This window comes from Euprymna scolopes, chromosome 15, assembly GCF_053919585.1.
Source record: "Euprymna scolopes isolate OS-2025 chromosome 15, ASM5391958v1, whole genome shotgun sequence".
NCBI classification, from domain to species: Eukaryota; Metazoa; Mollusca; class Cephalopoda; order Sepiida; family Sepiolidae; genus Euprymna; species Euprymna scolopes.
In genome coordinates this window covers 129278587-129294099 of record NC_136496.1, presented here as the reverse complement: position 1 = coordinate 129294099, position 15513 = coordinate 129278587, and the positions used below count along the sequence as shown (strand labels likewise).

The 15513-nt window shown below is 30.0% G+C and overlaps 1 protein-coding gene across 3 annotated transcripts in view; it reads right to left on the bottom strand.

Moving 5' to 3' along the window:
* LOC145294135 (nesprin-1-like) overlaps nucleotides 1-15513 on the bottom strand; it is a 1091614-nt gene that overhangs the window by 544983 nt on the left and 531118 nt on the right. For all 3 annotated transcript variants that reach the window (XM_080141241.1, XM_080141242.1, XM_080141243.1), the window contains 4 exons: nucleotides 5890-6054; nucleotides 5369-5527; nucleotides 3026-3178; nucleotides 509-673 (listed from right to left, as the gene is read on the bottom strand). In XM_080141241.1, the coding sequence (XP_079997367.1) occupies nucleotides 509-673; nucleotides 3026-3178; nucleotides 5369-5527; nucleotides 5890-6054 (642 nt within the window). The remainder of the gene's footprint in view (nucleotides 1-508; nucleotides 674-3025; nucleotides 3179-5368; nucleotides 5528-5889; nucleotides 6055-15513) is intronic.

Below are 15513 nucleotides of genomic sequence, written 5' to 3'. Positions count from 1 at the left end.
ATGACTAAAAACAACTTATGTTCTAAATGTAAACTCATGTTTGTTATTTAATCACGTTTTCATTGATTTTTATTTACAAAATACTGTTTATGTTAAGTTAGCACTTGCCAGCTGGTGACCCAAATATTTCTTAATGTTCCATTTATTTCCATTTTAATATGCATACACATCTGTTTAATATGCTTTATTTTCTTCCTTCGCTATAATATAACATTTAAAAACAGTTTATATTAATTGCTGGTGTGCTTTTTTGCAATCCTTAAAGACACTATTATCATTCAAAAAACGGCCAAATACACACGTCTATGCGACAATTTTACTACACATTTTTTGTAATCAATAAATAAAATCTTCGACTAGTCTTATACACATGCTGAATATATGAATAATATGCACAATGTATGAACAGCATGTGCACAATGTATACACAAACATATGCAAAAAATGTATACACGTTTGTTGTGACTTCCAAAGTTCTTAATGAAAATAGAAATGATAAAATATTTACCTGAACTTCATGTAGTTTGTCTTGGATGCTTATCTTGTTCCCTTTTGGTTCCTGGCACGATTTAATCTTCTCTTTCATCTGACTGATCCACTCTTGGCAATCTTTGTAGTGATCAATATGTTTCTGATGGTCAGAAACATAACCTTCCCACTTTCGACAATAATCCTATTCAGAAAGATGAAAAAAAAATAATCAAAAAGTAGGAAAGAAACCTTACCAGAAATATATATATATATATTGGTTACTTAACCTCTGGAAAACAATAACCTCAATGAAGTTTAACGAGGTTAATACAAGAGTACTGAATATCAAAGTAGAGCAGGGTATACTCTTTATTTGTTTTTACATAAGCAGTAATATGTTGCTACACAGTCATAAGCATGTTCCGATTAACTAGTTACCGGTAACTAGAGACCTCTTCAGGCGATACAGTTTATACAAAAGCAAAGTTTGCAATGAAAATATTAGGTTTCCTTCGTCACAGAGAGTTAATATCAAGAGGTTCTGTCAAATGTTGTGAAAAATAAGATTTGGTTGTACATAAATAAGACCCAATATGAGTGCAGATTAGGGTCTGTGTTGAGATATAGGAATGAAGGGGAAAGAATTAGGGATTATTACATACATTTTATACATACATACATATATATATATATATATATATAAGCTGAATGTAGTATATTCTGAGCAATGACAGATCGGTACAGTAAATGATACAATGAAGTATAGTAGAGAAAATACAGTATTGGAAAATATAGATTTTACATGCTTCCTTAAAATATTTTAATATTATCAAATTTATTAACAATAAAACAGTGGCTAAAAAATAATAATAGCTCTTAAGTAATTCGGTGATATGAAGGGAGTGAGAGGACTCAATGGATAGAGAGTTTATCTGTTACATTCTTTGTGGAACTACATACTAGAGAGAAGCTGTTTGGAATAAATGCAATCATTTTTAAACAGTGATAAAATATAGTTTCATGAAACATGCTATAGGGAGTGCTGCAAGTATTGAGAGTGAAAGATTTGTTTGGGTTATTTTCCTATTGAAACTCTAGATGAAAAAATCATCTTTATTTTATTATGTAGCAAATCTATATCAAAGCTGCACACATTTAAAAAATATATTTAAAAAAATGGATACATGTGCTATGTATACAGATAAAAATTTCTAAAATTATTAACATTTTGAATAACTGTGGAAGAAAATTATGAAAACGACATGCTTTGTGAAAATATATCAGCATTATCAGAAATTTATTAAAAATCAAATCGAATTTACATCTTCAATATTTTGTGAATAACAAAATCAATAGGTTTATACAAGCATAACTTATGTAATAAGTTGCTTTTCTTTGTTGATGCAATTGTTTGTGCAGGTAATATTACTAAATAAATTATTTAGCTGACAAAGCTGTATATAAACAAAAAATACCTTGAAATAAAAAATGTGTCTCATATAAGATTTTGCACTTTGTGGTATGCTTTTTTCATGCGTTGTTTTGTCAAATTACCCACATAAACAATAGCCTCAATAAAAACTGCTACTACTACTACTACTACTATCCAGTTGTAGACAGGTCTTCATGGTTTACACGGGTCTAGATTTTGGCAACTGCTCAGACGTCTGTTTGCCATTTAATTCGATCGATGATGTCCTTATGAGTGACTATACTTTTAAATCCTCCTTGCTTGTTGCAGTCTAAGTGTTGCATGATAAGTCAATGCCAGACAAGTGATATCTGGGCAGGAGCTGCTAGAAGCAGCTTATTCTGCCTTGACAGAGTTCAAAACAGACTTTGTAGCCTAATGGAGGATGCCCTTTTCTCTTTCCTGTCTCAGCTTTATCGTTATTTTCATGGCAAGTGCTCGTTTGAGCCACAATCTATGGTCCCCCTTGTCTTGACTTTCACAAAAAACACTCGTCTATCTGAAGCCACTATCAGTAATTTCCTCCACTCTTTATCTGTGCTTAAACCTAAACATAGATTCCATGAACAAAGCTTCTTTCTTAGAATTGCACGCTTGTGGAACTCTGTTCTGTTTTCCTGCTTTCCAACTGACTACAATATGGTTGTCTTCAAGTCTAACGTTAACAAATTCTTGATGAGCTATCCCCCCAAGTAATCCAATTTACAAAATTTCCACTACGAACAATTACTATGACATGTTCCCTTTGACCACTGTACACTCATTAACTTTTATCCTCGAGCGGCTTACAGGCCTTGATAAGTGTTGACTCCTTTGCAAAAACAAAGATTAACTTCTGTGACACAGGTTCTGTTTATTCACTCACTACTGCGCTTGACATGACCGAATCAGCGAAGAGGTTTATCACATCGTGCAACATTCAGAGGTGGGATTTGCCAACATACTCTGTTACCTTCGTATGACATATTAAAAGCAGGTTAATACAGAACATACTGTTGGAAATACATTTTCAATATTAAAATCATATAACAACATAACTAAACAAAGAAAAATGTTGACGATTGACTATCGTCTTATACGAACCGTGATATTACTTATGGCCACCTGGTGCTTGGATTTGAGTTGGGCCACTTTACTACTGATGTGTGGATTGGACGTCATTCTGGATAAGTTCTGGGCAACTTCTGACAAATCTTCCATGGAATCTCTCTGTTTATTCATTTCTTTCAACTGAGACTGAATTAACGAAAAAAAAAAAACGTCATAAGGTGAACTTAACTGTCGTAGGTTCAACTCGCACAACAAAAGAAAAAAATGAAACAATAATAAACATGAACATTCGAAGACATTTTATAGAATACTAGTAGGGAGACCCGACGTTGTCCGGAATCGAATGAGAATTAACAAATGTTTTACCCTCCCATACTTTTATTGCCACCAAAATTGGTGAACTCACCTATTTTTCCATCAAATCGATTCATAGCCTGTTCTAGTTGGGGGCCCATCATGATCCACAGAGAGGAAGCTTCACATGCCTCCCTGCAATATTTTACTCCACAATACATTGTAATCTATACTACAACACAATACATTGTAATCTATACTACAACACAATACATTGTAATCTATACTACAACACAATACATTGTAATCTATACTACAACACAATACATTGTAATCTATACTACAACACAATACATTGTAATCTATACTGCAACACAATACATTGTAATCTATACTACAACACAATACATTGTAATCTATACTACAACACAATACATTGTAATCTATACTACAACACAATACATTGTAATCTATACTACAATACAATACATTGTAATCTATACTACATGTTTAAAAATGAATGCAGCCAGAATGTATTCACATCTACAGAATTACATCAGTCAGATTTTTGACATAATTTAAAATTTTTACTTAAAAAATCAGAAATTGTTATCGATTAATGACTGTACATTATATCTGATTGAAAAAATCAGCTTGTATTTCCAACTGAAATAATGTTAATACCTTCCAGATATTCTCATTTGTAATGTTAAGTTGAAAAACGTTTTTGTCATCGAATTAACAGTATCATTTGAGGAAAATATTGATTCGGAACATCAGTGCAAGTTGGGAAAATACGATATCTATGGGAACAATTTAAAAATGATTGGATAACCAATGTATTTTCTATCAAGGTTGGATGCTGAGGTTTCATTGACAACTCAACCTCTGCATTCTTGACTTATGTTGGACTTTCTCCATCAAACAAAAGGAAATATAGAAAAAAAAAGATCCACAATAAAACCCTAACTGCATCATCAGTGTGGAGGACATGGCTTTGCCATGGAGTGAGGACAATTTAACAAAGTCTAGTAATATCGTTAGATAATGCTAGGGTTCTTTGGGCTGATTGTAATGATTTTTCAAACACCAAACCATACTTGAACCCACAGTCATCTCCTGATGAAGGTGTTGTCTGAAGCAATACTAATGTTCAGTTGTTGTATGGACATTTCATGACTTTTGTAACTTTTTATATGAAATTTTGGAACTTTTTATATAAATTTTTTAAAAAATTTTCTATGAATTAAAAAAAAAAATTCTCTATGATTTTTTTTTTTTTTAATTATTTGGGTTTGTGTTACTATACATAGATTCGAAAAAGTTTTCAAAAAACAAATATAGAACAAATAAATGTTATCAAAGGCAAGATAAGTTATTTTTCTACCTAACTGGATACTTTTTGTTAGCGTTTTTAATTAATGTAACATGTTTATTCAGCTCGAAAGACATACAGTGTTTACCGATGTATTGGAAAATTCAAAATGGCACCTGACTCTCTGTTGAACACGGTCAGTTTGGGAAAAAGAGTTAAAAATATAAAAAAAACTATACAAAATACTGTTAGAAACCCATCGAATATATGTCAGCCTGTGCCACGGTAACATATTAAGCGAGTTTCTAACAGTATTTTATATTTTTTTATTTTTAACTCTTTTTCCCAAACTTACAGTGTACAACAGAGAGTCGGGCGCCATTTTGAATTTTCCAATACATCGGTAAACACTGTATGTCTTTCGAGCTGAATAAACATGTTACATTAAATAAAAACATTAACAAAGTATCCAGTTAGGTAGAAAGGTAACTTATCTTGCCTTTGATAACATTTATTTGTTATATATTTGTTTTTTGACAACTTTTTCGAATCTATGTGTACAGTAATACAAACCCAATTTTTTTTTACTTTTTATATAATTTTTTTCGTAGCTTTTTTATATAACTTTTATTTGTTGTTCCAATTAAATAAAATGATCAAATTAAATATCTCAATTAGATACAAAAAATAATCAAGTCGTGTGAAACTTGAAATAAAGAAACAAAAAAAAAAATAAACGAAAAAAAGAAAAAGTTTTTGATTTTTACCTTCAACATCTTCAGATGTTCTTCTTTATCAGCAAAGTCTTTCTTGAGTTCGGATCCCTTAATTTTGTTTTCCAGTTGTTTCACCAGCAAGGAACAATTTTCATATTTCGCTTCAAAAATTTCCCATTGGCTTTTACAATTCTCAAGATCAGTTTTGACCTGAAAAATAAAAGAAAATAATAGGGAAATAAGAACACAAGTTAGTCGTGAGAGTGTCGAACGTTTGTCTGACAACCTATTTAAGAAAATTACATTCCTTATGGAAAGGTCCTCTTTTGAAACGTATATCATCATCACATTGTGACGGTGAAGCAAAGATTACCGAATCATTAACTGCACACATTGCTTGATCTGGAATTGTTGCAGTTTAGCGATAGGCCAAACCAACTTAAAGCAATGGTGTGGTAAAAGAGAAAAGGAAAAAGGAAATGGATATTAAAATTTCAACATTAATTAACACGCAAAAAATCTACTCTCTATTGTTACAGATTAAGAAAAAGATCGGAATATAGCTGACTTACTTCTGCAACTGTAGAAACAAAGGCTGACCAATCGTTTTTGAGAGCATCTCTTTCTCGGATAATCGCCTCCTTGCCAGATTCCGCAGTAGCAGGAAGAACTTTTTCTGACAACTTAATCACATTCGTAACTTTAGGGTCACCTTCTTCCATTGTAGCAAGGATATCCTAAAATGAATTCAGATATTTTTATGATAATCCACATCATATATATATATATATATATATATATATATGTTTCGTACCTTGAGACATCAAAAAAAAATTCTTGACATAATAGAAAGTTGAATTTTTAATCAATATACTGGGAAAAGTACAGCATTATTACCATTTGTAAAAAGAATAATTTATATAAAACGCATAAGAATGAATTTTTTTTCGTTTACAAGTTCTCGAGTTTGATAATTACTGTTTCTTTTCTCATCCATCCTTCCACGTTGGTGGGTCAATGATCTGATGTTCTAATGTGAACAGAAACACACCATATCTGCAAACGTTTTCGACTTTCATGAGTTTTCGTCAGGAAGGGGGAGAGGCTATTCTAAAATACCTTTAAAATAGTTTTAATCAATTTATTTTTATTTTGTGACTCATCACATGCCTGACGAAGACTCATAAGAATCCAAAACGTCTGCAGATATGGCGAGTTTTTGTTCACACTCGAGCAGAACATTAGATCATTGGAATTTAACCAATTTTAAAGAAACAAACACGAATTGTCATGTTAATGAAACATGCATCAAAGAAAAATATGTTGTTCAAATATGTCGTTCGAATATGTCGTTCAAATATGTCGTTCAAATATGTCGTTCAAATATGTCGTTCAAATATACAAAGTTTTTGAGTATAAATTTTTCTGCAAATTTATTGTTTAAAACTCTTACAAATCGTTTCCACACGTAAACTAAGTGGGTTCGGTAAAGAATTTCATTTTAATGGTGTTTTATATACATTCTGTGTTGTACATTTAGTTTACGAGTTATCACGTATTAAATACTTTAAAATTGTACCCATTAAATCTTTTAAGGGGTAGTTGAGAACCTTAACATGAATTTATTTTAGTAACTCATTTTTATGAAATTATTTCACCATTTTTTTTACTATGAATTTTATCTGCCCATTATAACACTTAAGTTTAAAATAATGTTTTCATTGCTAAATAAGGAAAAATTAGATGAATGCATCTTAATTTAAAGACTGCTTTATCAGTCAGTCAGTTGGTCTGCGAAACTTCAGTTTAAAATATCAGTCTTGTTACTTTGTCATACTTTAACTTGAAATAGTATTTTTAAATGCATCCACGCTTCTGCATGAACGGCTTTGTCCGTCTGTCAGATTGAATCTTTTCTTGCTTCTGACAAAAAGTAGACATTCCAAGTTAGTCTTCTTGTTTTTTGCGCGACATTAGCTGTGTTTGATTTGAACCAGCTTCCTCTTCCACCCACAGAGGAGATTTGCCCATAGTAACCATTACAAGGATGGAGGTACCAGAGACTGAAGTGCAGCCGAAATCTAATTTTATGTTTTTACTCATTCCTTGAAGAGGCTCTGTCTGTCAGTCTAGACAAGTGTCATGTTTGTTCTCCAACATCCTGTTCAAATCTGCAAATGCACAGATTGTATGGACTCATTTTAGATGCGTCCACGCTCTTGTATAAGAGGTTTTGCCTGTCATTCTCACTTTACTTTGAAGCAACATTTTCTTTGCTGTTATCACACAATTCAAGAATGTCACTTTTTGTAATTTATATCATTAGATTGTCCAATATTGAATGGCAACTTCGAAATAAATATGCAAAATCATATAAGTCATAATAAGCGTTTATCGATCAACATTTTTCTTTATAAGACGATATTCTCCTTTTTTCTAAAAATAAATCGTCTTTCTCTTCACTAAATGGATCTCTAATTCCTTAACTAGAATTTGCTTCTGAGCTATCTTGAAAGGCCACCTATCACCAATGATCTGACATGACACTATGAAATTATAGTACCAATTAAATTGTTTTACTTATCAACCGCTATGTGTTATTTAAGGTCAGTTATGTTTTTTGTTGAGATTCTTTATTTTATTGATTCAGATCTTCTCATATGTTTTTAGCTCTTTTAAGAATTTAAAGACATTTTCTATATTAATACATTCCAATGAATTTTTCATATTATTAGATTGGAACAAAAACTTTTTAAGGTTCTTTAGTGTTTCACGTTCCATAATGATGTGTTTGACTGTGATAGGTGTTTGGTATGTGATACATTTTCGCTGTAATTCTTTGTTCAGAATAAAGACGTGTGTGCGACTTGTGTGCCTTATGCAGAGCTGGGATAGGATAACTTGTTCTTACCCAGATTTGTGAGGGCAGGGATATATTTATCTTCATTCTTATTTGAAATAATTTGTGAGGGCAGGGATATATTTATCTTCATTCTTATTTGAAATAATTTGTGAGGGCAGGGATATATTTATCTTCATTCTTATTTGAAATAATTTGTGAAGGCAGGGATATATTTATCTTCAGTCTTATTTATCTGTTCCGTCTGCCTGCTTCCCACCGGACTACAACTTGGATGTCTTCAAGTCCAACGTTGACAAATTCCTAATGAACCGCCCCCTTAAGTAAACACTTCATCAAATCTCCACACTAACGTAATGTACTTGCAATAACCCTTATCCCTGAGTGGCTTCAGGGCCTTGATAAGTAGTGATCACTGTGCAAAAAAAAAAAAAAAAAGAAAAGAAATAATTTGTGAGGGCAGGGATATATTTATCTTCAGTCTTATTTGAAATAATTTGTTTTGGGTGTTGTTTCATTTTTGTTGCCATTTATTTTGGAGAAATTTATTTTTGGTTTCAGATTTGATTAATTTGCATTCAATTTCTATAAACTCCTGCTTCACATAGCAAACCAATCAACGGTCTCATTTGCATGTGTTTCTTGCTGCTCGTAGGATCATCGCCAGTAAATTATCCGAGATACCTTTGGAGAGCTATCACTTTGATTCACTTCAGAAAAGTATATCATCGTTAAGAAATAACATTTCATAGAAAAATTGCCAGATTTTGATATTAATGAAGAGAAAAAAAAAATGTGTGAGTATTGAAAAGAAGTTAGACCAAAGCTTTAAAACAGCAACATTGAAACGAAAATGAAGCAAAACAACAAAGATGGGATATTCGGACTACTATTCTCATCTTTGTTAATATATTCATGTTTCGGCCAATGTGACCTCAGACCTTCTTCAGAAACCTTTTTTAACTTAAGAACTTATTAGTTGAAAATCCAATCGTTATTACAAGTGATAATAAATAAGTGATAACATTAAAATGACATTTCTATCCAGTTATGGCTGACAGAATAAGAACAAATTACCCTCATGGTTTAAATAAATGGTTCAGTTAAAAATTTGCACTGGTTCCAGAGTTTAAAGATTCGAGAGTTAACTCGATAGCTCTAAAGTTCGAAAAGATGAAACATAATAAGGTTGGAGATTAGTGAAATGACCAACAAAAAACTTCATTACTTGCTCTGGGTTGCATATTATTTTATTGATTTTTTTTTTTTTTGATTTTTTTTTTTTTACAGTTTATCAAGATTGATGCATCTTCCTGGTCATCCCTTGTAATTGTGGTGGAAGAACCTAAAAAGCGTTTGTTTACTTTGATGTTTAATACCCAAAAGATAGTATGTAACTGGCTTCTTTCTCATATCAACTTCTTGCTATAAGGTAACTTCCCGAACACATCAGCTTAACTTCTAACAGCCTATAATAAAAAAAAAATCCTGTTTTCTTAGTTAATCTAATCTTACATAGAAAATTCTAATTTTAATACATCCATAACAAAAAATTACTGAACATCAGCCGAAACGTTGTGAATATAACAACAAAGATGGCGTTTCTTTTTTTAAAACAAAAAAGCAACAAATTCATCTAAAATTCACCGAACCCCAAACAAGAATGTTAGATGAAGAAAACCTCAACCAAAAAAAAAAAAAAAAAGACAAAAAAAGACGCAAAACAAGAAACGAAAGCCTTTAGATATCTACAAGAAGGAGAAAGAATTATCTACAAGAAACATTAACCCTTTAATATACAATATCAACTTTGGAGGCAAAATTATCATTTTTTTAAATAGGTGCGAATTGAATAAAAAATAAATAAAAAAATTAAAAAATAAACAAAAAAGATTTATGTCAAATATGTAGGAAGCCTTAAACAAGTATTTTACGATTAACCATTAGCTTAGCAGTTAATCCTATTGACAATCAACTATTTATATAAAGTTAGGTATGTGTATATGTTTGCATATTTGTATCTTCTGTACTGTACTGAAAGAGCACTCATCTTAAGCGGGTTCAACCAACTTCCTCCGAAGAAGGAAGTTACATGGAAGTATGGAATTCCCAAGCAATCCCTAGTTGCATGTATATCCTCGTTGGGGGAGATGACGACGTTAGGTTTTTGCAGTTCTTGCAGAGACGTGTCGATGCCCTCCTACATATAGTACCAGGTATCTCTAAATAGTCACCCATCCGATACTGACCAGACTCAACGTTGCTTAATTTTGGTGATCCAACGAAAACCTGAGTGTCAATGTAATTATGCCGTACATATGCATTTATCTAAACAGGACTCAGTACTAAATTAATTAACAGATCATTGTTATTAGTTTAGACGTGAATCCTGTAAATAGAAATATACAAACATACACACACATGTAACTGTATATAAATCGATTAATTATTGTTATTTACATGTTTTGATCGGTTATCTTCATCTTGATCATTGTTATATTCTTAACGTTTCGGCCTTCTTCAGATGATAAATTTGTCATAGTCTACCGAGAAGCTAATACTATCAATTAAGGAATTGGAGAGTCATTCCTTTCAGAAGTTCAAACTTTATTTAATCTGCTGGAGTAAACTATTCTGATTTTCCATTCCACCCTTTTTAGATATTTTGTACGAATTATTTTAGTTGTTCTTCATCAAGAATTTAACTCATAGCCTCTAAGTAAATTCACTCTGAAATATTTGTTCAAAACCTTTATTCCCTAGGAGATATATATATATATATATATACACACATACACACACTAAAAAATACCCCACTCGAGATATGTAAAATGAATTCTTGAAATAGAACAGTTGTGCACCATTTTCCCATCCCCTTATGAAGATTAAAATAAAGATTTAGTTCTACATAACCTTAGAATCCCCTTTCTGAAATCTGGAATTTAAAACTGAACTTAACTAAAAAGTTGTTATTTCCCCTCAATTGCCATAAAAACACGAGTAAAATGTGGATATATTTTTTTAAATATAAAAACACGTGTAAAATGTAGATATATTTTTTAAAATATAAAAACACATGTAAAATGTAGATATATTTTTTAAAATATAAAAACACGTGTAAAATGTGGATATATTTTTTAAAATATAAAAACACGTGTAAAATATAGGTATATTTTTTAAAATATAAAAACACGTGTAAAATGTGGATATATTTTTTAAAATATAAAAACACGTGTAAAATGTAGATATATTTTTTTAATGTAAAAACACGTGTAAAATGTGGATATATATTTTTTAATGTAAAAACACGTGTAAAATGTGGGTATATTTTTTTAATGTAAAAAAACGTAAAATGTGGATATATTTTTTTTAATGTAAAAACAGGTGTAAAATGTGGATATATTTTTTAAATGTAAAAACACGTGTAAAATGTGGATATATTTTTTTAATGTAAAAACACGTGTAAAATGTGGATATATTTTTTTAATGTAAAAACACGTGTAAAATGTGGATATATATTTTTTTTGTGTAAAAACACGTGTAAAATGTGGATATATATTTTTTTAATGTAAAAACACGTGTAAAATGTGGATATATATTTTTTTAATGTAAAAACACATGTAAAATGTGGATATATTTTTTAAATGTAAAAACACGTGTAAAATTTGGATATATATTTTTTAATGTAAAAACACGTGTAAAATGTGGATATATATTTTTTAATGTAAAAACACGTGTAAAATGTGGATATATTTTTTTTAATGTAAAAACACGTGTAAAATGTGGATATATATTTTTTAATGTAAAAACACGTGTAAAATGTGGATATATAGTTTTTAATGTAAAAACACGTGTAAAATGTGGATATATTTTTTTAATGTAAAAACACGTGTAAAATGTGGATATATTTTTTAATGTAAAAACACATGTAAAATGTGGATATATATTTTTTAATGTAAAAACACGTGTAAAATGTGGATATATTTTTTTTAATGTAAAAACACGTGTAAAATGTGGATATATATTTTTTAATGTAAAAACACGTGTAAAATGTGGATATATATTTTTTAATGTAAAAACACGTGTAAAATGTGGATATATATGTTTTAATGTAAAAACACGTGTAAAATGTGGATATATTTTTTTTAATGTAAAAACACGTGTAAAATGTGGATATATATTTTTTAATGTAAAAACACGTGTAAAATGTGGATATATAGTTTTTAATGTAAAAACACGTGTAAAATGTGGATATATTTTTTTTAATGTAAAAACACGTGTAAAATGTGGATATATTTTTTAATGTAAAAACACATGTAAAATGTGGATATATATTTTTTAATGTAAAAACACGTGTAAAATGTGGATATATTTTTTTTAATGTAAAAACACGTGTAAAATGTGGATATATATTTTTTAATGTAAAAACACGTGTAAAATGTGGATATATATTTTTTAATGTAAAAACACGTGTAAAATGTGGATATATATTTTTTAATGTAAAAACACGTGTAAAATGTGGATATATATTTTTTAATGTAAAAACACGTGTAAAATGTGGATATATATGTTTTAATGTAAAAACACGTGTAAAATGTGGATATATATTTTTTAATGTAAAAACACGTGTAAAATGTGGATATATATTTTTTAATGTAAAAACACATGTAAAATGTGGATATATATTTTTTAATGTAAAAACACGTGTAAAATGTGGATATATTTTTTTAATGTAAAAACACATGTAAAATGTGGATATATTTTTTTAATGTAAAAACACGTGTAAAATGTGGATATATTTTTTTTAATGTAAAACCACGTGTAAAATGGTGGGGGTGAGCTATAGATTTTAATTTTGCTGGTAATTTAAAATCAATAAAAATTTATTATTTTAGTTTTAATACAAGCGATGGAAGATTTTGTTTCAAACAAAATCAAATAAAAAAGATAATCAAAGGAATCGTTTTTGGCATCGGAAAATAGACACAGATTTTTCCAAAAAGTTCCAATTTTTCCAATTCCCGATTAATCGTCCCAACACTAATATTATACACACACGCGCGCGAGATGTGCTAGCGTCAATATGTTGATCGATCCAAATACTCTTCCTAATATATATATGCAAATATTAATGATTTTTATCATTATCTATTTAGATTTATGATTAAACTAATTCTGTGATATACTCTCCCTCAATGATTATCCATGAAATAAATTTCTCATAATTTATAAATATATTTTTATGTTGTTTTTATGTTATTGATGGCATAATAAAATAATACTTAAAAAATATTAAACTTAAGAGAGTTTAGCCATTGAAGGGTTAAATGTGATACTAGCAATGAAGGGACAATACGAAGGCAATCTCTTCCATCAATTCCATTAACGCTGCTATGATAAAACATTAAGAGTGAGTGGGGGAGGCTAAGTAGGGAGGTTACAGCAAAGCTAGACGTAATAATTGAAAACGGAAACCATAATACAATTAAACCCAAACTTATTACCTTGAACATTTTATAGCTTTATAATTGCTGTCAAGTGTTTGCAATTAGTTTCGTATTACATTGCAACCGGCGTAAGGGCAAAAATAATGCTCCTTATTTTATTTTTTAATTTTTTAATTTTTTTGCAAAGGTAAAAAAAAAAAAAATCTACAAAATTCGAATTGACAAAAATAACCTAACCGAAAAAAAAATTTATATGGTTAAATAAAAAAAAATATATATATATTAAAAAGAAAAAAATGTTTGCAATTAGTTGTTGCACTATATTTTATTCGTAAAAATTAAATATTTATGAAACTTAGTATGCAATGTTTCATTGCTAACTCAACTTCTGCATTCTTGTCTAATATTTGACTTTCTCCATCAAACAAGAGGAAATACGCACACATACACACACACACATACAAAGAAAAGATTCAAGTTAAGGAACTAACTGCATCAGCATGGATATGGTAATCTTGCAAAATGACTGCCATCCAATAAAGTCTGGTAATATCGTGAGGTACTGCTGGGGCGCTCTGGGTTACTGTTAATGAAGCTTTCATCATAAAACTATGCCTGAACCCAGAATCATCATCTGATGAAACCTTTGTTGGAAGCAATGCCGCTATACAACATGAGTTATTGCATGAACTTATATCTACTAGTAGTGGTATTTTGATAAAGTATTATTATTTATTATGATGTAAGACTTATTATTTGGTCATCTAATTTACATATGTGTTTGTGGTGCATACTGAACTATAGAGAAATAAAAAGGAACAAACCGAGTTATGTATTCATCAACGTTTCGTCATTATTTCGTAATAAAGACGAAACGTTGATGGACACATAATTCGGTTTGTTCCTTTTTATTTTTTTTATTTCTCTTGTCGGAACACGATTTCCATTATTTTCATCATACTGAACTATGTATCTAAATTAGATGCCAATACTCACAAAGACATTAAAAAATATTAGAGAGTGGCTGAATCAATATAAAATAAGATTGGGAGAGAAAGGGTGGTGGCTTGTTCTGTTAAATATAAATTACGGCGGATTAGAACAATTAAAAACGTATTTGGTTTTCACATATTACTCAGAACCAAGGAATGTTTTTGCATGTATTTTGTATTATTAAACTTGATATGCCCTGAAAAGTGATATATTTGTTTGAAGTAGCTGAGTGGTATTTATTTATTTGCGAACTGTTATCCTCATTTTTATAGTTATTGTTATGAAATATACAAATTACTCATCTAAAAAAAAAAAAAATTCCAATAAGAAATAATATATAACAGCTGAGTGGTCTTGCCTACCGTAATCGCGTAATACAATCTAATAAATCACCTTAATAAACAGTTATTTGTAGTCATAGTTAGCAATATGCTTAAGCTGTAGGCTTTCGGCATATCTTTCAACACTTCCGTTTTTATGGCTGACATCATATTCTTGTGTAGAGGAAACCGGATGTATTCATATTTATTACATCAAAAGTATATAGGAAAAAATCCTTAGGAAGACAAATGTTGATAACTTCACAGTCAGAATTATTATTATTATTATTATTATTATTATTAGCAGGACCTGTGGAAATTCCAAAGTGGCATCTTTCATATGTAATATATTGCTGCTGGGCATTCTGTGGGCGTTCAGCGTGAATGGTGACCCCACAATATTATTGTATCCCTTTTGTTAAAACTGTAAAAGTATTTATCTAAGTAATCTGGTTAATGTAGTATCAGAATATATCTGGTTATTATGGTTTATCTCCAATATTCTTATAGGAGCTTGTGAAATATTCCCATTGTATAGACACCAGTGCGAACGGAAACCCCACGATATCATTATAC